We start from the raw sequence: 27,581 nt of genomic DNA on the forward strand, positions 1-27,581 counted from the left end.
TACACCAGTCATTCAGCTTTCATTTAATACAAAAAATACCAAATGTTATTGTACATATTTTGAAGGTTACACCTATGCGTAGGAACTATTTTGTTTACACATCCACAAAAAATATCCGAGAAAGGCTGCCGTCACCGTAAGTTCTAAAAGTCCTAAACGTTGAACCGGCATGTTAAAGAGAGGCGAAAGATACCAAAGAGGCACTCAAACTAATAAATTACGGTTTTGATCGTCATTGATTTACGTCAATTAAAAAATAAAACAACACTGTGACATATTTTGTATGAATAATATCATCGATTATGTAATTCTCAGTTACATATACGTGGTGATTATTAATCTCATTTGCATATTTCTGATGGAGACATCAATCATGTACGTCTTCATCAAGTTTCTGGAGATTGACAGAAACAAACTCACGTGGTTGATGTACAACTTTAGAGGAGAGAGTAAGCCTATTGGCGTAAATGCATATGCTAACTACGACCAGAGATGATCATGATGTTTCACACAATTTTCGTAAGTTACATCAATATTTATGTAAAACAATACGAAAAAAATACAGTGTTTGCAATTTATAAATAATACTATTAGAAATGCTCATATTTTCAAAATATATCGCGTGTTTCCCAATTCGTTTGCATTGCGCTTTACTTTACTTTACTTTAGCTGGTGTGTGTTTGTCATGTAAATACTAAATCAGCATCTACACTATGAATAAACTTATTCTAGCACATCTTTATTAAACTTGTATTTCCAATTTTACTCTATTTTTGAGCCTATGCCATCTCTTATAAAAATATATGTCAAAATGAGAATCTTGTGTATCAAGATTGGAACCATGCAAAGTTACTTTTAAGTATAAAATATAATTTTCTAACAAAGACATTTACGAAGTTTGGGTTAGTTTTCGACTAGAAGATTTACGTAGGTTATGTAAGTTTTTGACCATAGAAGTTTTACTCATGTTGTGTTAGTTTTTGACCATAGAAGTTTTACTTAGGTTGTGTTATTATTTTGGTTTGAAGTTTTACGAAGGTTGTGTTAGTTTTTGACCATATAGGTTTTACGAAGGTTGTGTTAGTTTTTGACCATATAGGTTTTACGTAGTTTGTGTTAGTTTTTGGCTGGAAGTTTTACGAAGGTTGTGTTAGTTTTTGACCATATAGGTTTTATGTAGGTCGTGTAAGTTCTTGAGCATAGAAGTTGTACGTAGTTTATGCTAGTTTTTGACCGTATAAGTTTTACGTAGGTTGTGTTAGTTGTCCTGTATAAATCTGTAGATGCTGATGTTGCCATTCCTAGAAAAATATGTACACCACCAATACCAGAAGATGACGATTATTTTGTGGACTTAGAGAAGGAAGATAACGATATAAGGTAAATGTCTTTGTAATAGTCTATTGGAAAGTTGGCTGTTCAATTTGATGTAGACACTTTCGATTGAAAATGATGGACTGCTCATGATTTTAAAGCGTCCAATTTTGACTTATGTTTGTTATGATTATATTTATGAATCTTTGACAACCCAAATTGACGTGAAAAGTTATTTATGTTACTTTGTAATCTAATTATTGTTATGGTTGTAATCATCTTTATCATTATCCTTATAATTATTGTTGAAAGTTTAATTGTTATTGTTATCATTAGTGATATGTTTTTAATGATAAAAAAAAACATAAACTTTGTCTGTAGTGTTTGTGCTTAAATGTATTTTAGAACATATACATATTTTGTATTAAATGTATTTTAGAACATATACATATTTTGGATTTGCAGATCTGCAATAGAAGGAGGTTTAGATCAGAACACAACTCTTAAGGTTGCAACAGATAAAGCCGTCAATGAGTTGATGGTTGAAGCTAACTCAGTGTAAGTTTTGATATTCTTGTATTGCAGTTAAGTTAAATAAATAAGAATAAACAAATAAACAAATAAACTAAATGTAATAAAATTATCCGAATCAATATATAACAGAATACAGTTGACTGTCAAAGTAGCAACTTGGTAAATGATTTCTACAGGATGAAAAAAAAAATCATACAAAATGATGAATAATTATATACTCAGTGCTTTACATATATTTTAGATGAGGGTTCTATTTTTATTAACATATTGATGGAAGGATATTAATTATTATTTTTTTTGGCAGGTTTGTCCTGACGGTTGGTATGTGTAAATATAGATACATATCGTATGCTCCTTGCAAACAAGTCTGGTACAGAGGACAAATGTGTTATGCTTTACGTGACTTCTGGTATCAAATCTGGAGATACGTGGGTTGTCCGTAAGTACATGACGTATATCTGGAGACACGTGGATTGTCCGTAAGTACATGACGTATATCTGGAGACACGTGGATTGCCCGTAAGTACATGACATATATCTGGAGACACGTGGATTGTCCGTAGGTACATAACGTTAAACTTTACCTGGAGACACGTGGATTGCCCATAAGTACATGACGTATATCTGGAGACACGTGTATTGTCCGTAAGTACATGACGTATATCTGGAGACACGTGAATTGACCGTAAGTACATGACGTATATCTGGAGACACGTGGATTGTCCGTAAGTACATGATGTATATCTGGAGACACGTGGATTGCCCGTAAGTACATGACGTATATCTGGAGACACGTTGATTGTCCATTAGTATAAGGAGTACGTCGGATATTCGTCGGCTTTGGATAAACTACTATGCTACAATAGTATTTATTCTATATAGTTCTGTTTTAACCTTTGGGATTGTATACCTTGAGTTCAAATTTCACTTATTTTTGCAATCATGATAAGGCATGATACTTTGGTCTAGGTCCTTCAATTTGGTTATATGTTACTCGAGGTCAGACATTTTATTATTGATGTTATCATTGTATTTACTTTACTTAATTGTATCATTATCTATTTTATCATTATTTGTTTTATCATTATTTATTTTATCATTATTGCATCTTATATTATTTCATTATCGATTTCTTCTCTGTTGTAACATGTGTTGAGATGCGAAGCTATCAATGTTTACCATTGTGTTGATTTTCTTCGAGTTTCCAACTCCGTTGTAATATTGTTAGATCCAAAGTTATCCAGTCTCTTTCATAACGATTATTTCATTCCATAATATTGCATGAGGTCTGCAGCTATCCTTTTTTTGCCATATTATCTACCCCATTTTAAAAATCAAACTTATATAGCAGTTTTTCTTCATTTCAGTAAGCAACGTTGCAGTAATGTTCCGTGTAATCAATTGTGGACTCCATACGTCTACCGATGTGTTCCGTCTTGTAAGCGTTCCTTTTATATGTGGATAGCTTGTCCAACTGGTACTAGTCCTTTGTCGTTTAGGTACATCAGAATAGAGAAAAGGTTACCACAATGTTGTGAATGTAAAAGATACAAGTGCTGAAGATGAGAGCCAAAACCAGTTTTCATGCACGTTAATGAATGAATAAATAAATAAGTTAAACATATTAAAATTCGTCATATTATATTTGAATACCTTAAAGAAAAGAATATATATATATCACTGTATCTTTATATATATTTATACAACTATCTGTCTGTCTAAAGACCTTAGAAAAGAGATCTTAACAATAACATGTCAACATATGCCTTTCAACAATGCAGTGCAAAATCTACACCGTAAAGTATAAAAGGCAAAACAAATGTAAACAGTGCAACAGAGATGAGCCTGTTTCGTCATCTGCTAAAGATGACAACAGATAAGTTTTAATTGTCGAAGCCACAGTCCTGTCCTCTTTCACTTAATTGTGACATTAATGAATTTGACTTTTGGTGAACAATATGACGGGCGCCATATGTAAAGCATGATCCTTTTACTCTTCCGGAGCACCACTTGAGATGGGTTTTGTCTTGCTATGTCTTTAGTTTTATATGCTGTAATTTTGTTGTCGTTATTTGTTTGTTGCCATGGCTTTGTCAGTTTATTGTCGACTTAAGAGTTTAAATGTCCCTTTATTTAGTATCTTTCTGCTCTTCTTTCAATGTTTTTTGTTTTGTTTTGAATTTTTTTTTTCTGGACTTCACACTAGATTTTTAAACAAACAAGCTATTCGACCGATTTTAAAAAGATTTTTTTTAATTATAAAACTTTCTTTGAAGTTTTTCTTTCGTCATGAATATTAATTAAATACTTGCCTATTCTTAAGCCATATACTCGAGCTAAAATCGACAAGCAAAAAAAAGGTATTGTACAATTTTCATACAAATCGTCCTGACCATGTATGAAATATTTGCCACTGGATGTTAAGCAACAAACAATCAACCAATCATTCACAGGTGTGTCCAATTAGTAAATATTAAACAATTCAATTGGGAAAACTAACGGCCTAATTTATAACAAAATTATTTACGAAAAACAAATATGACAGACATGGAATAACGATAACCACGGGCTCCTGACTTGTATCAGGCACATAAAGAAAGTGGTGGGTTAGACAGGTTTGTGATCGCTTCACCATCCCCTTACCCTGGGACAGTGGTGTTACAGCACAACATTAGAACAAACTATACAAATAAGTCTAAAAGGGCTTAACTCATCAGATCGATACAAAACATCTTACAAAAACCAAACCGAACGTGACAGGATATTTATACATCCCCAACAACAAAAAAGACAAAAAGTACAGATCTGAGAGTACTCAAAGATACTGACAGCTAATTCAAAGCCAATTACAACTTATAAAAAAGTCTTGTACCATTGACTAAAGTATCAATCAGCACACGTCCAACAGCCAATGAAATTAGAATAAGGACGTCAATAAAATTCAGAGAAAAACATGACCTTGTGCAATGCCTAACTAAATGGTATCGACAGATTGTAGTACCGTTTAGACTGTTTTCTTTTGGAGTTTTTGTTTATACATTGTAAACGTTGTTGTTATTATAGAACTTCTGGCAATGGATCTTCTTCAGGGACATGCATATTCTTTGTGTAAATATCATTTGTATGCCCCATTTAGGGGCATTATGTTTTTCGGTCTGTGCGTCCGTTCGTCCGTCTGTCCTACTTCAGGTTAAAGTTTTTGGTCAAGGCAGTTTTTGATGAAGTTGAAGTCCAATCATCTTGAAACTTAATACACATGTTCCCTATGATATGATGCCAAATTAGAGTTCTGACCTCAATTTCACGGTCCACTGAACATAGAAAATGATAGTGCGAATGGGGCATCCTTGTACTATTAACACATTCTTGTTGGTAATAATTTCACATTTTTGTTTGTTTTTTAGATTGTATAGTTTTTTTATGTAATTGTTTAATAGAATTTGAAATTTTCGAAGAGTTTCAAGAACTTTTATAATGGGGAATTTTACATACGGAAAACTCAAAACCTAATCATAAGTTGAAACCAGAGACATGTTATATGTTTCTGTTAAAACTAAAGACAATCGATTAAGGTTTTACAATGTTGGAATATGTATATTCGTTTTTCATCATTAAGCACCACAAACTTTAACATGGATTAAGATAATTTGGTGTTGATGTTGGATGATGGATAACATTTGTTAAGTTAGATTCATTCGAAGTTTTTCTAGACTCCTGACGATTTAGAGCTGAACTTGTCAATTGCCGAAGACTTCTCTGTCTCTATGTGTCTGTGTCAATACACAACTCTTTATATTAAACAATGTTAGATCGTCAATTGTTTTCTTTGCAAATTTCATTTTTCCCTTTGACGATTTTGAGTCCATACTGCTAACATAGTGAAGATAGTGTTGCCAAGTTGACAAATAATCATGGCTTTATATTCTGCTAAAGTGAAGAACAAATAAAGTAAACTGATTCAAAATGCCTATTTCAAATCTGCTATGATCGGTATCAATAAAAAACAAAAAGTTATATACTAGCTTATCTGGTCTTTCTAACCTAGTTGGTTGATCCTAATTACTGGACGATGGAATGATATATTGATTAACTGATGGGATGAGTGATGCATTTTTTAGAAATATTTCTTTCCTGTAATAAGAAGATACCAAAGGACTGTCACAATAAAAATAATTATTCGAAGAGGGCCAGAAAATGGCTAATAAACAAAAAAACATAACAATCAACTAATCTACGCAATACACTGCACAATAAATTACAGACTGAGAAGCATTAACCAAACAAAATTCGGAGTGAACGTGAGACATTCATCGTGATGTTAAAAACAAATACTCAGCCATTGACAAGTTGTGTCTGGTGATAATCATAACAGAAGAAAAGATCCCGGTTTTATACACATGGATTATATCCGTTGGCATTTGTTAGAAGCACACATTTAGTTTTATTAAGTTATGATTGCGTCTGTTATATTTACTATTTTGTATTTTTGAAATTTCAAAATATATCTATAATTATATGAGAGTAAAATATATTTTGATATTTCCAATTTACAAAATAGGAAATATAGAATATTTGTTAAATCATTGAAGATATGATTTTAACTTTACCATGGAGAACATTTAGTAAACTACCTTGTTAACAATGGACCATATCAATGAAATTCTGCTAGGAAACACTATCATTCGAAGATCTAAGCAACTTTCTGCTAGGTAACACTATCATTCGAAGATCTAAATTAAATTTCAGCGACGAGTACACACATAATCTGTCTTTAAATCAGATTGGAGTTATCTGAACCCATGTGGAGGTGCAGGTTGAATATTTCTACATAAATATGAAAGGCTCACAATTGGAAATTCGAAATAATTTTGTTTTAAAAAAGTGCATATCAATTTAATCAACAATCTTTTTATATATTATGGAACTAGAAGTATGACAAGAACAGAAAAATATCAGATTCCTCTTTAATACCAAAATCCAAATATTATAGTTAAAACTCAAAAGGCGATTTCCTAATACAATGTATTTGGAAAAGTTGAATAATGTATCCGAAAATTCTTAATTAATTGTGTACCATTTGACAAGTTAACAATTTTTTTCGTGTTAATCTTTTATTTCATGCAAATTTTAAAGTTATATCTTTTTTAATTATTATTCTTGTGTTTTTAACCGGTTTTCGAAGTAAAAATCGATTATTGATTTGGCGATGTACGGCGGGCGGGCGGGTGGTCGGTCGGGCGGGCGGCTGCCAAAAAATGTCCGTTCATTTACATGAAAACGCTTTAAAGAAATTAAGATATGTTGTTTCCTGTGACTAAATGCAGGTCAAGTTCAATTTTCAAGATTTTAGCTGTTCTCGTTAGTCATATTTAGCCTTTTTCCAAGAATTCAATTTTTGATGATTTAATCCATTTCTGTACGAAGGGAAATAACTCTTTGTGGAAGGTTTGTTTGTTATTCTTTATAAACTAATTTTTTGAATGATATATTTGTTGTGTGTGTAAATTTTATTTTTTTTTAAATGATTTTCACCTTTTATCAAGATAACACACCATCTGGTAATTGTCAATCACCCAATTATAATTGTAGTGACAGATTTATTTGAAAACTATTAATTATATTAGATTATAATTTGAAAATGAATATAACATCATATCTAATTTTAGAGAACTATAGTTAAATCAGATCTACTTTTAGATTTACATTATTGGTTCATGGAAATAAAGTTTGAGTTATTTCCCTTTGAGCAGAAATGGTTTAACTGAGAAGTATTTCATTCAAAATTGAATTCTTGGGGTTCTTTGATATGCTGATTCTAGTAATGTACATAGATTTTGGATATTGGACCATAATGGGTAAATGTCCAATTTCAAATTTTTCAGTTCATTGACCACATTTATTTTGTGTCACAAACCTATGCTGTATCAAATATTCAATCACAATCCTAATTCAAAGTTGTTTTAAGCTTAAATGTTGTGTCCATACTTGCTCAACTGTTCAGGGTTCGACATCTGCAGGAAAATCCGGTTTGCTGTCTCTCTGACAGCCTCTTGTTTCATCAGTGAATTTTTACACTTTTAAAGTACTCTTCCCTTTACTTGTTTATGTAAATGTCCACCTTGACAAGTATACAGATTATTTCTTTATATCACGTTATAGATTTACTTAAGTTATGATTTCTGAACACTTGCACTTTTATTTTATCGTATTTTTATCATTGTACGATATATATATTTTTAAAGTCCAGTGTCATTAGCCTATTATTTAAAAATCATAGAGACAGATTATTTTCTTGATTTCGCTATCAGTTTTTATAGAAACTGGTTACAAAATAAAAAATGAAAATCACCCCGTCCCTTTGTTAAAGAGAATCATTGATTCTTTTTATAATGGCCTCATTTCATGTTTATTATTTCCAATTTCGATGCAATTTCCCTTACAACCCATCACTATACATTGATTTATCAGTGTAAAACAGTTATTATTTGATTTTCTAGGGGGGGGGGGGGGGTGAAAATGAATGACCTGGTCTGATAAGAGCTGGGAATAAACCACCTTGCATAAAACAGGATGAAAATGAATATTCTGCAAAAAAATGATGGAGGAAACAATTGTGTACTAAAGTGGAAATAAAGTTTCGCGCGGCGGTGCCGTGGAATTAATAAGGATGCGCAGCAACAGATGAAAATGAATTGACAATCCGCAAAATGTAAATTGATAACTTAATCCAATTTAAACAAAACACTTAGGTTCACAGAAATTCTCGTTTGACTAGAATGGTTTCAAGGGATGACTCCCAAGTAAGAGGAGCAAGTTATAAATCATCAACAGCCAGATCGGCTTTCAGTTTTCCGTTTTAAGTAAGGAAAAGTAACTTAAGTTAAAGAAATTATCCGTTGAATGTGCAATACATCCTCCCCCTTTTCTAAACATGTAAAATATAATAAAAAGGTCTTGAGAATGTTGTAATTATTTCTACATGCACTGGCTGACATTAACGAAAACAGAAAACTTTAAAAACTGGATAAATGTACATGTACATGTACAAAATTAACAATCTGCGACATCCCAATTTGTTTCCTTATAAAAACGAAGATATTTATAGAGAAAAGCGTCACATCTTTCACAGCTTCACCTATATGGCATATGTAAAAATAAAAGTCCACCAAGTACAAATGTAGGATTGGTTCTAAAGAGGCGTGTCTAATCTAAACGTATCGAAATTCGTCTGTGAAAATTTGCTCTAACGAGATTGTAAAGCCACGTAAAAGCACGAGTATTTCCGAACATGAGAGGAGTGAATATCAAATAAAACTTATTTCAAAGTAAACGCCTCCTCCGTGCGTAGTGTGGTGTTTTCTAACAACATAACTAGAAGTTGCTAGATTCTGACTTCAAGTTAACAACTATGCATTATATTCTGGTAAGCAATATTTTTCAAGTTACATATATTTTCTTGGTTTGTACAACAACAACAAAAACAGGAAAACATTACAAAGAAACTGCTTTGGCTTTGGAAAATTAAGAAGTAATGTGCCTTGTGACTTATTTCAATCTTTATAAAGCTTCATAACTTTGACAACTTCCACGTTCGGTTTTGTTTCGATTTTAATACTCTTACGCAATACATAAAAAGGGGTTATAGGAATTACGGAACTGCAATGTAATGGACAGAACAACAAACCACATTTAACAACTAAACCCGACTTTTCCGCAAAAAACAAATATGCAAGCAAAGACGAACAACAAAACATCACGTGGCTTTTCAGGTGAACACTTTAAGATTAAACAAGAACGAACAACACATAGCGTTTTAAGTGAACACTTTAAAATCATACAACAACTAGCAACACATGGCTTCTTAGGTGAATGTTGTTCTTTGTATTTGAGCAGTTTTGAAAGCTGTATTTGATGTATTATAATTGTTGACTGCTTGATTTTAGATTTTTGTGTTTTTTGCTTAATCTATTTTTAAAGCTGCTGTTAGAAAATATGTCTTATCGTGTATAGTGAGTTTTTAAATCAATACACATGGTTTTTAAGTTGTTGGGGTTTTTTTTTTTACAAAATATGAACATTTCTATTTTCTTGACTTTACTAGCTTTTAGTGTTGGCGGCATCATCTTGCTTTGCACAAAATGATCAGTGTGATCCAAATGATGGAGACTGTTTTAGAGAGCCGTTTGCTGGAGTCATGACTGGCGAGGATGACCACTGTCCGTAAGTATTTCACACCAGTGAAAATCCATTTCATATTTTAAAGGGGGAAGGGGGATTTTGAAATTAAATTATCTGAATTGCAACTGGCAAAATAAAAGCAGCTGGAGAATAAATATACTGAAAACAAATAATTGTGCATAAAGATGAAAATAAAAATTCGTTTAGTAATGGGGCACGTTTGCTTGGTGTGGTTTTAATATATTCAGTATACAATATATACACAATGCAATTATTTCACTGAACAACAATACTCATCATGTATAAATTAGACTTTAATAGGTTAATTAATGTTCCAGGGTTGAAAAAATGCAAGCAACATTAGACAGAGACCCATATATAAAGGCTGAAGTCGAGGCTGCGAAACTAGCGGTTGGCCACTTGACAAACTTTACTATCTTTCCGTAAGTGAATTTGAAAAATAAATTCTAACCAAAGCACTGTGCATTGCAAATAAATTGTAAACCAAATTAAAACAGTTGTCGTGACGGAAAAGCTCGAGAAGCTGAATATACACAGATTATTGTGAACAAATCCAAAAATGGCTTGGAAGATAGAATTGAATTCAACTTGGAGCTTTTTGGTTATATAAGCTTATCAACGCTTATATTGTTAAACTCCATTCCAAAATAAAATTAATTAAATAATATGTCGTTTACATGTAAAATTGTCAAATCAGTAATATGACTCCCTTGATATTGTATGGCTCATGTGAGTTTGAAAATATTGAATGTGAAATCATTTTAATACGTTGTTTTCTTGTGAACATTTTTAAATATGCTGTTTTGATGTCGTTAGTCTGCCGTCTCATTGGGCGTGTACATCACGTCCTCTTATGTTCAAGTTACATTTTCCAAAATACATTATGAGAATTCTAAGGAAGCGACACAACACTGCTTTACATACGAACAATGTATATATCATACATACGTGGATTGAAAAAGTTATTAATGTGTTTTTATCGCGTAATTAGTTGGAATAAGTGAACAACGAATTTTAAGGGTTAAAACACAAACTTTCTGTAGGTTTGCGTGCAAAATTCGTCAAAACTAGGTAAATAAGTGTATCCACGAATATATATAAAATTGAGAATGGAAATGGGGAATGTGCCAAAGAGACAACAACCCGACCATAGAAAAAAACAAACAAAAACAAAAAACAACAAAAAAACAACAGCAGAAGGTCACCAACAGGTCTTCAATGTAGCGAGAAATTCCCGCACCCGGAGGCGTCCTTCAGCTGGCCCCTAAACAAATATATACTAGTTTAGTGATAATGAACGCCATACTAATTTTCAAATTGTACACAAGAAACTAACATTAAAATAATACAAGACTCACAAAGGCCAGAGGCTCCTGACTTGGGACAGGCGCAAACATGAATAAATGTTTTGTCCGACCAATAGTAATGTGATAACCTATAACGTATACGGTTATAATGCTTTTGTAGTGTAATCTAAATTATACTATCATGGAAAATAAAAGCGTCACATAACGTTTGTGTTGTAGCTAGTTAGATAAATTGCTTCGCCGAGCGCAGCTGGATACGACCGCAGAGGTCCAATCTTGAACAGTTGGTGCAAAAATGGACACAATATTCGCGTTTGATACAGGTCTGAATTTGGATTGTAATTAAATATATGACACATAATAATGATAATAGGTTTCTGACACAGAATAACTGTAGTCAAAGAACTTAGAATTAGTTATATGATTTGAATTTATATCCAATTTTTGCTTTTGTGCAATACACTATGCTGTTGCGAATTGACTACCCCCCCCCCCCCCCCAAAAAAAATAATTAAAAAAATACACCCCCCTTTTTTTTGTTGCTTTTGTGCAATACATAACGCTGTTGCGTATTGCCAAAAAAAAAAATTGAATAATTTTCTTTTTAATTTCTGAAATCTAAAATGAGAAAAAATTAAAAAGCAGTGTCAGGGAGGTAATCCAAACACAACATTTTGGATTACCTCCTTTTGGATTACCTCCCTTACACTGCTTTTGAATTATATATAAAGAAATGTTGTATTTTTAAATTGTCTTAATTGTCCATCATCCAGGAAACCCTTGTTTTTCCTCCTCCCCCCCCCCTCATTCCTAAACGGTTTGAGCCATAACCCGCCAAAGCCAATCCTAACCATCCCTTTGTGGTATGGAAACTTTTGGTATAATTTCAGGGAGATTCATACCACGTTCAACAAGTTATTGTCTGGAAACCAGAAAAATGCTTATTTGGGCCCCTTTTTGGCGCCTAATTCCTAAACTGTTAAGACCATAACCCCCAAAATCAATCCCAACCTTTCTTTTGTGGTTATAAACCTTGTGTTTAAATTTCATAGGTTTCTATTTTCTTATACTAAAGTTATTGTCCGGAAACCAAAATGTAGTCGGACGACGCTGACGACGACGTGATACCAATATACGACCTCAAATTTTTTGCGGTCGTATAAAAATCACTAATATAGTGCGATGTGTTTATCTATATCTTTTTAATTTAGAGGTGACATTGGAAAACCATTGTGTTACAAGAAATATGCAATATTGAAAGTGCCTCAAAAAATATGGATAAAGAATGGGTATTGTTATTTCCATTGGTATTATGTGAAAAGCCGAATACCATATGTACACTGTGGATAGTAAGTCAATTAGTTTGTTACTGTAATTCTTATTTTACTGACATAACACTTTAAAAGTAGGATCCCAATATCAACACACGCATTTCCATTTTATAGTATGTTGTTTTCATGGAATTCTATTACTTATGTGATAGGAATGAATTTGCTGTATTTCAAGATCGGCTGTCGTGCACGTGCATGATGCAGGCTTATCAAATAAAAAAGAAGCATTCAACTCTAATAATTGCAAATTTATTCTACAAACATAAAATTACGAGTTAAATCTTAGTTTTTGTTTTTTTTTCGATGCATTATTGTAACGTTGTCATGGGAAGCACGTGATGTCATGTATGTTGATTTTTGTATGTAAATATTTAATTTTGGAATGCCTCGCAATTCTTAATACGGATTCTTATGAAACATACAGATAGATATAAGAAGATGTGGTATGAGTGCCAATGAGACAACTCTCCATCAGATAGTTTTAACATGGTAGTCTTTATGCAAGTCAAAAGAGATGAAAGGCAGGCTTGTAAGTAAATAATTCCAAATTTACTTTTTATTGACTCGTGTAAATTACATATTATATTGATCTATTTTTCAGCCGACAACGCTGCAGTAATTTGCCTTGTAATAACCAATGGTCTCCGTCTATCTGTTATCCTGCCAACTTCTTGTCACTGAAACTATACATGTTTTGTCCGCACCTAAAACCGCAATACTGGTATCCCTACTACGTCCGCCTTCCACAGTGCTGTGAATGTAGGAGAACCTGGTGGCAACAAGTGGCGCAGGGTCCCAGAGTTCCATATTTTCCTTGAGAAAGAATAGTTCTAATAAAAATGTTCATTTCTTGTAAATGTATTTGTTTATTCTATTAGCCCACTCTTAAGTCATGTGTTGTCTACAATCATCGGATTATTCTTAGTTTTATTGTATAGCAACAACATATTTCATACAGAATGTAGAATATATATTGCACTCGAAATGTAAAAATATACTCGTTTCAATATTCACCAATATTCATGCAATATTAACCTAATAGGATCCTATACAATGCAAAAGAGGAAAACAGTGAGTTATTGCATGTGATCACTCAAAAAGCCATCATTAATAATACATCATGTTAGTGCAATAAGGTATACTAGGTACAAAAGTACCGATTGCAATGGGCTATACATATGTTTCTGTAATAACTATTATCCGGAGCTAAAGATGAAAAGTTTTGAAAGCCAAATATAAAATTTGCTAGTTACAGGAAGATCTCATGAGATTAAAAGAAATTTTCGAATCGAAAAACACTATGTTCGAGCTGCTAAACATTCACTCTTTCATCCTGGTTCTTCATTGGTTTCTCTAAATCTTTATTTGTAGTCTTTTGGTTATTTGTGCCATTAGATTGATTTATAAATGATTTGTACCCCAAACTCTTTTTGATCGTTACATCCTCATGGCCTTATAATTACCTGATAAACTTTGTATTTTAATGTAAATAGGGTATGTAAAAATGCAAGTGTCCAAACTTCACCAAAAAATAGCTGGAGGATGCTCTTGAAAAGATCCAAAATCCTTATTGAGTTTTTCGTCAGTGTATCAAAGGCCAAGGTAACAGTACTTATAAATATACTAAAACTTTGGGATGAGTTTAATTTCTAGAAAATATCTTTCAATTCATATTCAGTTTTGAACCTATCTCTGGTAGGTACTTGACCTTATGGTAAAAAAGAACCCAATTGATCGTAGGTAACTAGGTCAAATGTCACGCTTCAACAACAATTCAACATGTAATATAGATTTTGTGCATAGTTAACTTTTCCGTACAAAAATGTATTTCTAATACAAATCAATATAAAAGATCATTTGATATAAAATATCTAAGTTTTATAAATTTTTGCATGGTTGTAAAATAAAGTATGATAATTTCTGACAGGGCAATCAAAATCAAGAATTTGAAACCAAATGCAGAAAATAAAATCTTTAGTGCATTACCATTTGTACCGTGTTATGTAGTAGATAAACTTAAGAAACTTTATTCAAACGGTGGCTGTTGTTTTCGTAATATTGTGAGTGATGGAAATTGCACATATGAAGATGGTGGTAGTACCTAGGAATACAAAGGTGGAACTGTGAGATCATATGAATTTTGTAGAATAATAAATAAATAATTCCGTAGATATCTTTCATTTGGTATAAATAAACGATGCGAGGTATGTGACCCAGCTACTGTTCGACTATCATTCGATGTAGATTATGCTGCTTCTCTACCTTCAAGGTTGTGGCCACTTAAGCTCTTGCCAAATAGTTGTCGATAATATGTAGCATGTCTCAAAAAGCGGTTGCAGATTTCACATAAAACAGGATTTTTTTTCTTTAGATAGGTGTCTCGTGTTAATAGGACAGAGTAGCCTTTAAGATCTGCTTACCCTTTCGGAGCTCCTGGATTTCGAGGAGTTCGTGTTGCTAATTGTTTAGTTTCCATGTTTTGTCTGTGTGTGAACTATTGTTTGTCTTTTCGTCCTTTTTCGTTTGCATCGGCTTTTTTTTTTGTCATGTCGTTGTCAGTTTGTGTCCTGACTTATGAGTTGATTGTTATAGATTATGGAACAAAATATTTAAATAACAATGAACAAACAATATCTAGCCTATATAGTGTTGCAAATTCCTTTATAAATGCCTATGTACACATTCTTATTTCAAAAAGAATTTTTGATATTAGGCAATAGATCAAACGCGGAGCATTATACGCTTATTCATAACGAGTGGCTGTTTTCTTGTTGAATGAGCTGTTTTATTTGTACCTGTTGATTACAAAAGTGTACCACGAACAGCTTTTGAACCTCAAGAATAACCTGATTCACCCCCAGTTTCTGTTAGGTATCGTGTTACTCAATCGAAGTACAAAATGCATTGCTTTGTTTGGTTGTGTCTTTTCATTTTGTTCCTAATGGTATTTTTTGTCTTTATTCAACAACCGGTCGTATAGCCTTTGGAATATTCTTGTGGCTGGCAGAAAAACTAAGTCCCTTTATAAGTAAAAATACGAATAAACGATCTTTTTAACAAAATTTGTTTCTGGATACTATCTTATGATCATAAACAAGCTTCTGTCCAAGTTAGGTACAAATCCAGGATAGTTTAAGAAAGTTATTAAAATTTTATAACTACAGAGTGAATGTAATGTTAACTGGCAGAACAACTAATCCCATTAATAAGTGAAATATGAATAAACAGGGTTTTTTTTAAATTTATTTCTGAATACAATCTTCTAATCATATACAAGCTTCTGTCCAAGTTTGGTAGAAATCCAGAATAGTTTAAGAAAATTATTAAAATTTCAAAAACTTTAACCATGCGCAGAGTGAATATTTGTTGACGACGACGACGACGACGGAATGTCGGATCGCTATGTCTCGCTTTTTCGACAATTGTCGAAGGCTCGACAATAAATCAGTCTTTCAATTAAGGTATAACTGGTCTGCTTGAATTTAACCACTCTGTTTTTCGAACGTGCGAAATATCGTTTATGATGTTCTCAGCCTTGTTGACCGCGCTTTTTCGTTTAAGGAGATACGATAAGCTGGGAAGATCATGCTGATCGTATATGCAATAATATCTCATCCAAAAAATCACTTTTGTATAAAATTAAAGTATATTTGCCTATACACACAAGACAACTATTTCATAATGCATATATTCTACCATATATAGACTATTGTAGTTCGGTTTGGGGAAATTTATTACAAAAAGATTCAGATAGCTAGAATAATAAAACTTCAAAAAAGAGTAGCAAGAATTATACTTGAATGCGATATTTCTGTTCCATCTAATTTTATGTTCCCTTCGTTAAAATGGCTATCTTTTACAAAAAAAATAAAATACCAACAATCAAATCTAATGGAGAAAATTGTAAATGGACTAACACCTGATTACTTAACGATGCTATTTATTAATGAAATTCAAGTAACGATCTGTCTCTAATAATGATCTATTTGCTCCAAGACCAAATATTTTTTTTTATAAAAAAATCTTTTCATTATTCAGCAACCAAGGTATGGAATAGTTTACCACTCACAATAAAATATTGTCGTAATGTGGAATTATTCAAGAAACATTGTTTTACTCATTTTCTTGAAAATTCTATGCAAGTCGAATAATTTGTTTTCTTTCTTTTATTGTTAAAATATAAAAACTTAATCAAAACTTTATTAATTATCGCCATTTGTATGTTTGAATGATTGAATTGTGTATATACTAGTAATATGGGGACGAAGTCCCCAATTACGGTAGAAAAATCAATAAAAAAAATTAAAAAAAAAATCGGGAAAATTTCCCGAATTTTTCATTCTACTAATGAACTCAAAATCGTTAACTTTTTTTTCAGATCTAGTTCCTGTTCCGGTTTTCCCCGCATTTGCGCAGAAATCTGTCTTGTTTGCATGAGACTTTGAAAAAAAATTATATTTAATAGTCTAGTAAAATATAAGATTGGAACTCAATACAGTTTCATTTTTAAAAATTGTTTGATTTGAAAAAAACGTTACCTGATGGAAGCGTTTCTTTTGTTTACATTGAATATGACGTCATAACTTAAAGAACGTCACAGCTAAATCCCTAACAACAGAACCAAAATCGGGAACGTTACGGTATTTCCGTATCCTTTATTAACATGTTTGAAGTAAAAAAATAATACATACAGACTTCGTCCCCATTCACAGGTTATGCCTGCCTCATATTATGTGTATGAATGTTAACTGTATGTACATGTATTTTGTTTGAGGGCCTCAATGAAAATTAGACGAGTTTTAATTGAGTTACCCTCTTTCAATAAAGAATTTATTACTATTATCATTATTATTATATACAGTTAAGTGTTTACATGGGGAGGTAATGACGTTGCTAACGTAAAATGTTATTTTCGCGAAGTCAAACTGTGACATATATCGGGAAAAGATGCATTTTTCGACTGTTTTTATGATTTAAACTGATTCAACTTGAAAACGAGTAAATGGACCCCTCTTTTTTTAAATGGCATAAACCAATTTTAATGAAAAAGTCAAGGATGATTATTTTAGATTTGATAAATATACCGCCAAAAATTACGTTTTTTCCTAAATTTCTTGAAAACGAGTAAATGGACCCCTCTTTTTTTAAATGGCATAAACCAATTTTAATGAAAAAGTCAAGGATGATTATTTTAGATTTGATAAATATACCGCCAAAAATTCCGTTTTTTCCTAAAATCCTAATTATTTTCAAAGAATTGTTGTACATATTAAAAGCATATATATGTGAAGAAGATTTTCATAATGTTTGAAAAAAACCGCTTGTGTTTACCTGTTGAAATAAAAAAAAAGTTAGGTATGTCTATCTTAAGGATAGAAATGTCCAAAAACCGAAATTTAGAGTAAATGTATAAATTTTCGACCCCTTTTATCTCTTAAAGTAGCACATGAAGGTATATTTTTTATTACATATTTGAATTGCTTAGGTGAAAATAGCTTGTATGCAAATTTTCGTAAAAATTTCATCGTGGGATCGAAATTGTATCGTATGCCCTTAACGATAACATGCCAATACATTCATATGCGTATATGTGACTCAACTGTAAGGTAAAAAAAAAAGTATAAGTTCTTTGGTCAAATATGATGTTTTTAGTATGGATGCATATACTAATATTCTATCTTTTGTTTTGGGTCGGAAACTATTCAGTTTTGGTCTTAAATTTACATCAGACAATCTACACTGTAGATATTCATTATCCGAAATATTCATTGATTATTGTTTTCATTGTGTATTATTCTTTTTGCTGAATTAAGGTGGTTGCTTAACGTTCAGTGGGAAATATTTCATGCACTTTTAGGACAAAACCTTAAGACGCATTTATTCTAGCTGCACTGTTTCTTTATTCCTAACGACCCGACTCCCTCATTAAAAACAACCGGGATGTAGTTTCACAAACAATCAAAAATAAAAGTGTTGTGTATCCCGTGCAATTTACAAATAGATCATGTAAATAGCCAGACATTTATTTTTTGGGGTATGAATTTATACACCATTAGAAATTTACGAAGAAATGGACTGATTGAAAAATAGTTTTGAGGAGTTTGTCTTTTTTTCTTTTAGCTGCACATGAAGTCCAATTTTGGACCTGTATGCTTAAAGAATTTCCCGAATCAACACTTTTTAGTTCAAGTGATGCAAAATTTAAAAGTATTGAACACATTTTCATATTCACACTGACATCCGCAAATTGTTATGTTGATAAACATGTGTGCAGAGAGTCTTCAAACAAGAAAGCAATTAACATGTTTATGCACATGTTGCCAAGAAAACAATGTAAGAACGAAAATGAACTTTAACAACATTTTTTTTTATCAAAAATTAAAAATATGCAACGACAATAAAATCAATATTCTCATACTTACACGTTGAATCTGATAAATGTTATGATTGTGGTTATGTTTTACAAAACAATTGTGTTTATTCTGTAGCCTGTGGAACTTTGTAGAGAAAACTAGCCTCGAGAAAACTAGCATTTCAGTAGACGTAAAATGGAAGACAAAATTTATATTAGATTGCAGTAAAGCATGTTATATTACATTAAATAATCTGTACATGTTCTAGAGGTATAGCCCACTCAAAGTAATCCCTTGACTTGAAACTTTTTGATGTAACAATGACGATATGTGCAAAGATCAATATTGACCATACGATGCAGCATGTGTGGCGACTGTTTTATGTACCAATTAGGTTATACCACTGAAGACCAAAAGCAATAACATTATTACCATATCATGCAACTTAAAAAATTTCCGTCACAAACTATAACAGTAGGTTACCAACGATCAGTTCGTCTGTGAATTCTAAGTAAAGAAAAATCTTTATCATGAAAAATGTGTATTTAGCGCAAATTTCTTTTTTGTGTGAAAATTAAAGAGAGGGGTCGGGATAAACATTGACCAAATTAAAAATCGTGGTAAAATTCGATACATTTTTGTACAAGACTCAATCTTGTATTTCGAAATTTCTCGATATTTGAAATTTCTGTTTCTCATTTCATCAAATTACTCTAGTACATAATCATTCGTGGTGTCTTTTTGTAGGACGGGTTGAGGCCATTGGTAATCTTGTACAACACATATCAATGCTAAAAATTTCTGAAACAATGTAAAATAATCACATAAATAGAATCAGACATAGGCAAACCGTAGACTCTCGAGCGTAGACTACAGCTTTTTTCAAAATTTAACACTATAAGGTATTGGGGAAAATCTGGATTCAGAATATTTTTTGGTCATCTGCTTGACCACAATATTTTTTTCATTAAATTGGATCAGAATATTTTTTGAGGAAAAAACGTAACCCCCTCCCCTTTGAAGTTAAATGATCGTTCCCTTACCAGTTTCATCTGATTAACTTTGCTTTCAAAATCTGCCTTTAAAATATATCTTGTTATATAATTTTAACGGATTTGGCCTTTTGAGATAATTTGTTATAACTTGTATTGCTACTGCAATTAAAAGTATTTCAAAGGGGCAGGTTCCCCATCAAGGACATGTTGTTAAGCTTCACGAGCTGAAATATCTCAACTTGTTTACTTAACTTTACTTCATTAATGATCCATGAAACGAAGCAACCCTGTACGAACACTTTTAAATCAATCTATACACGAAATAAATTTGACTTTTTACATACAGTATCAAAGAAACTTATTCTAAAAGTACCAAATCTCAAAACTGAAAATCTACCTATGAACCATCGAAAATGAAGCCAATTTCGGGTGAAATCTTTTATTTAGATATGTATTCCTTTATACAGAATAAAGTTGACCTATTGCTTATAAATAATATCAAACGCTCCTTATCACGAAAAGTTGCTGTTGTCCAATGAACCATAGATAGGAGGTCAATGTCAGATGAACCCTGTCAGACAGACACGTACACCGTACAGTCGTACTATACATCAACACCTGGCAAGAATATGGAATTTTGATTATTTCATTTAACATCTTTCACAAGTTAAACTGTTTCAGAGACAAATTGCTTTTTTTCAGTTGTACATCATTTCCTGGTCATTCAAGTTCAATCAAAGGAATTAATCATTTTTTCTTTACAATAAGAATCACGAAAAAAATAGGGTCAATATTTTTTCAAAATCTTCAAAGCTCCAAATCCTGGCTATTGGTACTTTACGGAACGGAACGGAACGGAACGGAATTTCATTTAAGGTATCCAAAGGGGGCATTTATCAAAATTTCGAAAAATCTTTAAAACAAAACAAACTTTAAAATTTCTGTGTTTTACGGTTTTCCATATACAAATAACACAAATGTATACTTAATCTCATCTTCACAGGTGAAATGTGTAATAATGTATAACATCGGGAAATATTCTGTAGATGAATATGTCGGATTGTCCTGATAAATTATCATGAAATTAACGCATTTGCAAGTCATGCATTATGATATCTAGACTGACCTCACGTCGTCCTTGATTAGAGACAGTGATCAAAATGAATCTGATTTAAACTTTTTAATTTATTTTTCCGTTCCGTTCCGTTCCGCAAAGTACCAATTGCTCTGAGGAATTGGTATTTAACGGAAAAAACGGAAACAGACATCTTTAATGTAATTAAAGCAGTATGATAAAAAAAAAATTGTCTGACACCTCTTTTTGCATGAGTGGTATGTGTTTTAGATAGCATTTTCGACTTGATCAATAATAAAAAATTTAACACAAAGGCAGGTCACACAAAAAGTCTTTCTCCTTCCATCGGTAATTATATTTTAAAAAAGGGGCCTTCAACAGCCCGTTCCGACGATGATTAGAGACAGTGATCAAGTTGAATCTGATGTAAACTTTTTAATTTATTTTTCCGTTCCGTTCCGTTCCGCAAAGTACCAATTGCTCTGAGGAATTGGTATTTAACGGAAAAAACGGAAACAGACATCTTTAATGTAATTAAAGCAGTATGATAAAAAAAAATTGTCTGACACCTCTTTTTGCATGAGTGGTATGTGTTTTAGATAGCATTTTCGACTTGATCAATAATACAAAATTTAACACAAAGGCAGGTTACACAAAAAGTCTTTCTCCTTCCATCAGTAATTATATTTTAAAAAAGAGGCCTTCAACAGCCCGTTCCGACGATGATTAGAGACAGTGATCAAGTTGAATCTGATGTAAACTTTTTAATTTATTTTTCCGTTCCGTTCCGTTCCGCTAAGTACCAATTGCTCTGAGGAATTGGTATTTAACGGAATCAACGGAAACAGACATCTATAATGTAATAAAAGCAGTATGATAAAAACAAGTCAGACCCTTCTTTTTTGAATGAGTGGTAAGTGTTTTAGATAGCATTTCGACTGGATCAATATTTAAATAAACAGCTGCGCCATGAGCGCATGATACGCCCGTCGTCTTGTGAAAAAACATTTTAATGTAAGTGCGGTTCTACCCACACATCAACCTATCTTAGAATGAAAATGACCTTTATTTTACACATGAGGAATGTCAGGGAATGAAACTGTACGTGTATTGCTTGGCCGCTCAAGTCCTCTTGATTTATAACGGATTAACAAACAAATTGAAAACATGTAAGATTATTTGCAAAAGTAATTGCATACATTTAATTCACTGTCCGTGTCACTGCTAGTCATGATAGCCCTACGATACAAACATTTCACTAGATTTTTTCGGGACAAACTAACATGTAAATCAAAGAATTTCAAAGAAAACGTTGTCGGATAAGTCCGAAAATTAATGAGTGCGCTTAGACTAAGAATGTTTGGTTTAAGGGTTTTATCAAACGAAGTTATGGGAAAGAAAAGAACGAAAATAGAATGCTTTTTGATACACTCTTAAAAGGACCCTTAATGCATTCTTTGTGTAATCGTTAACTATGACTTACGAAGACTTTAAGAGAAGTTTCTTGTTACCGCGGGCCCCTGTATCATGAAAACCTATCTTAAGTTTCATTTAAGAGAAAACGCTTTACAAGAAGATTACGATGGTGATAAGAGAGTATCTGCAATCCCCTCGTGGGTTATCTTAACAATTTAACGGCTATCTTAGTATACACTTACGATAACTAGTTAAGATAGCCCTATTATCGACTTCGAAGTAACCGTCTTTGAGAATATTAGTATTTGCGGCAAAATCGGTATTAAAACTAAAGTCGTCTACTGTATGTGTTTAAAAGAATGCTAAAATATACTATGATTCGTTTTTTGTTGCAGACTCTACATCGACTGTCAAGTAAAGCCCTGTTTAATGCTCCTTTCTGGCATAGATAATAAACGAATATTCAAGTTAATAAATTCTATTCTTCAAAAACACATCTACATGGAATGGTAACAATAAATCAAGAGAACAAATCAACTAACATATCATACAAATACGGAATGCAATCCGCAATACGAAAAACCCCTATGTATTTTTTGTGATTTTGTCCCATGTACATTTTACTTCATAACTCTTTATTAACATACTGTTTGTAGATTTTTTTTACTGATATGTAATAATACGTATCAGTATTACCACCGTAGGTATAGTGTCCGGTTGAGATCGTGTTTTTTTCGAGTGATTTGATCGGTTTTTTTCGAGAGCGTCCAGTTTTTTTCGAGAGATTATGACTAAAAATGTAAACAAACAGACATGTTTTCCTTTAACACGTAAAATAAATGCTTAAACTAAATTTACAAGATCAAACAAGTTAAGTAAGTATTTGTGATGAAAGGATGTTGCCAACCATACATACTTTGCAGTTAAAAAAGTTTGATTTGGCCTAATAATGCTTTTATGCCAAAATATAGAAAAAAGCAATTTCTATACACATACCAATGCAAATTTCAAAGAGCATGCACACATGATGTCTTTATATCCTTACATTTACATATGCTATAGCAAAAGTTTTAGTTATTGTAATTAAAAGGCAATTTTAAGGGTATATTCATTTCCAGCTGTCCAAGTTTTTTCGAGAGCAGTTCGGGTTTTTTCGAGAGATAAACCAATTTCTTACGGTTTAAAATGTGCTATTTAAGTACATTTGAGTTTAAAAACAAATGAAAAGTCATCGGTTCTTTCAAAGTTTATAACTAATGCATTACAGCAGTTTGATAATGTTGCATAAGCACATACATTTCATAAAAAAAAACATAATTTATTTCTATATATTGTTGTTTTGCATTATGAATTGCATGGACACCGGTATGCTTTATACCTATATTATTTGGATTAATCAAATCTACCTATGTCTATAGAAAAAAATGTTCACATCATGCATGATCACTGTATTCAAAGGACACTGGTTAACGTATGGTTAGATCAATCAAACATATTGCCATCCACGTTATTGAAATAACGGAACTAAGCTAGCATGCTGATGTCCAGATAAACATATTGCATAGATCCAAATATACGTTTATCGATATGGAATTTATGTGATTTAAAAAATCTACATTTTAGAGTGCCATGGATTTTAAGCTGAAACTATTCGTAATTTGAACAATCGTTTTGTGGGCACGGTCAAATTTGATTGATATTTAAGTACGCATTGCTTTTGCGCCAATTCTTAAAAGTTGTAGTTTTTCATTTGCGCCAAAAAATAAATATTGCTTCTGCGCCATTGTGCAGGTAAACTAATTAAAAAGTGAAAATATAGAAAATTTAAACAATATCTACGGACACACCAGCTGTCGTCAGGAGATAGGAGAAAAAAAAACAGATTAAATACGGAATACACCTCTAGAACCGAAATTTCCCGCTGATATTATAGTAAGACCTTTGCCTATAGGTTTTGTAACAGAACAGACTTTTAGTTTTTATAAATACTTTGATTAACAGCAGTTATTATTGTGGTTTTATGACTTTTAAGGAGTTACCATTTTTTATAGTGCTTTGATAAATCCGAAAATGTTTTAACAATTTGCAAACATTTTTTTATTATAGTGTAAACCAGTGTTTAGTGCTCATATTTTTATGAAGATATATTTTAAACATATGTTTTAATATTTATGAGACCTTGTTTCTAATATAAAATTGAGAATGGAAATGGGGATCACTGTTTCTTATCATCTTCGGAAGGCCCCTTTTTTAATTTATAATTACCAATGGAAGTAGAAAGACCTTTTGTCTAACCTGTCTTTGTGATATTTTTATACGTCCGTCAATTTTGACGGGACGTATTATGGTATACAAATGTCTAGTGTCCGTCCGTCCGTCTGTCCGTCTGTCCGGTGTAAACATGTCGCACCGTAACTTGAGAACGACTTATCCAAATTTCATGAAACTTAACATAGTTGTTTCTTATGATGGTCAAATGATCTGTATACTTTTTTGTGAAAATAAGATTACAACTTTTTGAGTTATGGCACTTTGTAACTAAAACAGGGGTGTGTTTTTTTTCACATGTCGCACCGTATCTCAAAAACGATTCTTGATTATGGCTTAAAACTTTAAATGCTTCTTAGTTATATTAATCTTAATATCTGTATACTTTTTGGTGATGATTCAAAATTTCATTTTTGAGTTATTGAGTATTTTGTAAAAAAAAAAAAAAGAGGGGGGGGGGGTTACATGTCGCACCATATCTCAAAAACGATTTATGATTATTGCTTAAAACTTTACACACTTCTTTGTTATATTAATCTAAAGATCTGTATACTTTTTGGTGATGATTCATTTTTATATTTTTGAGTTATTGAGTTTTTTGTAAAAAAAGAGGTTTTTTTTTCACATGTTGCGCTGTATCTCTATTGCTTAACACTTAACAGGCTAATGTTGCGTCGGGTTTCCAAATACATCTTGTACAATCTTCCTATTGAGCGGGAATAAGGAATGAGTCAGGATACACTAAGCATGACATCCTGTACAACCCTGTGTTATTCAAAAAAGATTTATGTTTTTTCACAAGACGACGGGCGTATCATGCGCTCATGGCGCAGCTGTTTATTTAAATATTGATCAAGTCGAAATGCTATCTAAAACACTTACCACTCATTCGAAAAAGAAGGGTCTGACTTGTTTTTATCATACTGCTTTTATTACATTATAGATGTCTGTTTCCGTTGATTCCGTTAAATACCAATTCCTCAGAACAATTGGTACTTTGCGGAACGGAACGGAACGGAAAAATAAATTAAAAAGTTTAAATCAGATTCAACTTGATCACTGTCTCTAATCATCGTCGGAACGGGCTGTTGAAGGCCTCTTTTTTAAAATATAATTACCGATGGAAGGAGAAAGACTTTTTGTGTAACCTGCCTTTGTGTTAAATTTTTTATTATTGATCAAGTCGAAAATGATATCTAAAACACATACCACTCATGCAAAAAGAGGTGTCAGACAATTTTTGTTATCATACTGCTTTTATTACATTAAAGATGTCTATTTCCGTTTTTTCCGTTAAATACCAATTCCTCAGAGCAATTGGTACTTTGCGGAACGGAACGGAACGGAAAAATATATTAAAAAGTTTAAATCAGATTCAACTTGATTACTGTCTCTAATCATCGTCGGAACGGGCTGTTGAAGGCCTCTTTTTTAAAATATAATTACCGATGGAAGGAGAAAGACTTTTTGTGTAACCTGCCTTTGTGTTAAATTTTTTATTATTGATCAAGTCGAAAATGATATCTAAAACACATACCACTCATGCAAAAAGAGGTGTCAGACAATTTTTGTTATCATACTGCTTTTATTACATTAAAGATGTCTGTTTCCGTTTTTTCCGTTAAATACCAATTCCTCAGAGCAATTGGTACTTTGCGGAACGGAACGGAACGGAAAAATAAATTAAAAAGTTTAAATCAGATTCAACTTGATTACTGTCTCTAATCATCGTCGGAACGGGCTGTTGAAGGCCTCTTTTTTAAAATATAATTACCGATAGAAGGAGAAAGACTTTTTGTGTAACCTGCCTTTGTGTTAAATTTTGTATTATTGATCAAGTCGAAAATGCTATCTAAAACACATACCACTCATGCAAAAAGAGGTGTCAGACAATTTTTGTTATCATACTGCTTTAATTACATTAAAGATGTCCGTTTCCGTTTTTTCCGTTAAATACCAATTCCTCAGAGCAATTGGTACTTTGCGGAACGGAACGGAACGGAACGGAACGGAACGGAAAAATAAATTAAAAAGTTTAGATCAGATTCAACTTGATCACTGTCTCTAATCATCGTCGGAACGGGCTGTTGAAGGCCTCTTTTTTAAAATATAATTACCGATGGAAGGAGAAAGACTTTTTGTGTAACCTGCCTTTGTGTTAAATTTTGTATTATTGATCAAGTCGAAAATGCTATCTAAAACACATACCACTCATGCAAAAAGAGGTGTCAGACAATTTTTGTTATCATACTGCTTTAATTACATTAAAGATGTCTGTTTCCGTTTTTTCCGTTAAATACCAATTCCTCAGAGCAATTGGTACTTTGCGGAACGGAACGGAACGGAAAAATAAATTAAAAAGTTTACATCAGATTCAACTTGATCACTGTCTCTATTCATCGTCGGAACGGGCTGTTGAAGGCCTCTTTTTTAAAATATAATTACCGATGGAAGGAGAAAGACTTTTTGTGTAACCTGCCTTTGTGTTAAATTTTGTATTATTGATCAAGTCGAAAATGCTATCTAAAACACATACCACTCATGCAAAAAGAGGTGTCAGACAATTTTTGTTATCATACTGCTTTAATTACATTAAAGATGTCTGTTTCCGTCTTTTCCGTTAAATACCAATTCCTCAGAGCAATTGGTACTTTGCGGAACGGAACGGAACGGAAAAATAAATTAAAAAGTTTAAATCAGATTCAACTTGATCACTGTCTCTAATCAAGGACGACGTGAGGTCAGTCTAGATATCATAATGCATGACTTGCAAATGCGTTAATTTCATG

The 27,581-nt window shown here is 32.3% G+C and overlaps 3 protein-coding genes across 3 annotated transcripts in view; all 3 read left to right on the forward strand.

Annotated features, from left to right (window-relative positions):
• LOC139525400 (solute carrier family 22 member 4-like) overlaps positions 1-27,581 on the forward strand; it is a 91,100-nt gene that overhangs the window by 58,057 nt on the left and 5,462 nt on the right. The gene's annotated exons all lie outside the window — the stretch shown is intronic.
• Positions 398-3,478, forward strand: LOC139522315 (uncharacterized). The gene is made up of 5 exons (XM_071315855.1): positions 398-519; positions 1,253-1,380; positions 1,780-1,872; positions 2,153-2,287; positions 3,216-3,478. Exons 1-5 carry the CDS (start codon positions 493-495, stop codon positions 3,406-3,408), a joined length of 576 nt encoding a protein of 191 aa, XP_071171956.1. The 5' UTR covers positions 398-492; the 3' UTR covers positions 3,409-3,478.
• LOC139525402 (uncharacterized) lies at positions 9,114-13,542 on the forward strand. Its single transcript, XM_071320722.1, has 5 exons — positions 9,114-9,271; positions 9,950-10,068; positions 10,365-10,469; positions 12,566-12,703; positions 13,287-13,542. Exons 1-5 carry the CDS (start codon positions 9,257-9,259, stop codon positions 13,501-13,503), a joined length of 594 nt encoding a protein of 197 aa, XP_071176823.1. The 5' UTR covers positions 9,114-9,256; the 3' UTR covers positions 13,504-13,542.

This window comes from Mytilus edulis, chromosome 5, assembly GCF_963676685.1.
Source record: "Mytilus edulis chromosome 5, xbMytEdul2.2, whole genome shotgun sequence".
NCBI lineage: Eukaryota > Metazoa > Mollusca > Bivalvia > Mytilida > Mytilidae > Mytilus > Mytilus edulis.

Excerpts from the sequence above, each read along its gene's own strand:
- LOC139522315 (XM_071315855.1), top strand. The coding sequence starts at position 493 with ATGATCATGATGTTTCACACAATTTTC. Across the intron at positions 1,381-1,779 it reads AAGGAAGATAACGATATAAG|ATCTGCAATAGAAGGAGGTT; the intron begins GTAAATGTCTTT and ends TTGGATTTGCAG. Across the intron at positions 1,873-2,152 it reads ATGGTTGAAGCTAACTCAGT|GTTTGTCCTGACGGTTGGTA; the intron begins GTAAGTTTTGAT and ends TTTTTTTGGCAG.
- LOC139525402 (XM_071320722.1), top strand. Across the intron at positions 10,069-10,364 it reads GGCGAGGATGACCACTGTCC|GGTTGAAAAAATGCAAGCAA; the intron begins GTAAGTATTTCA and ends TTAATGTTCCAG. Across the intron at positions 10,470-12,565 it reads ACAAACTTTACTATCTTTCC|AGGTGACATTGGAAAACCAT; the intron begins GTAAGTGAATTT and ends TTTTTAATTTAG.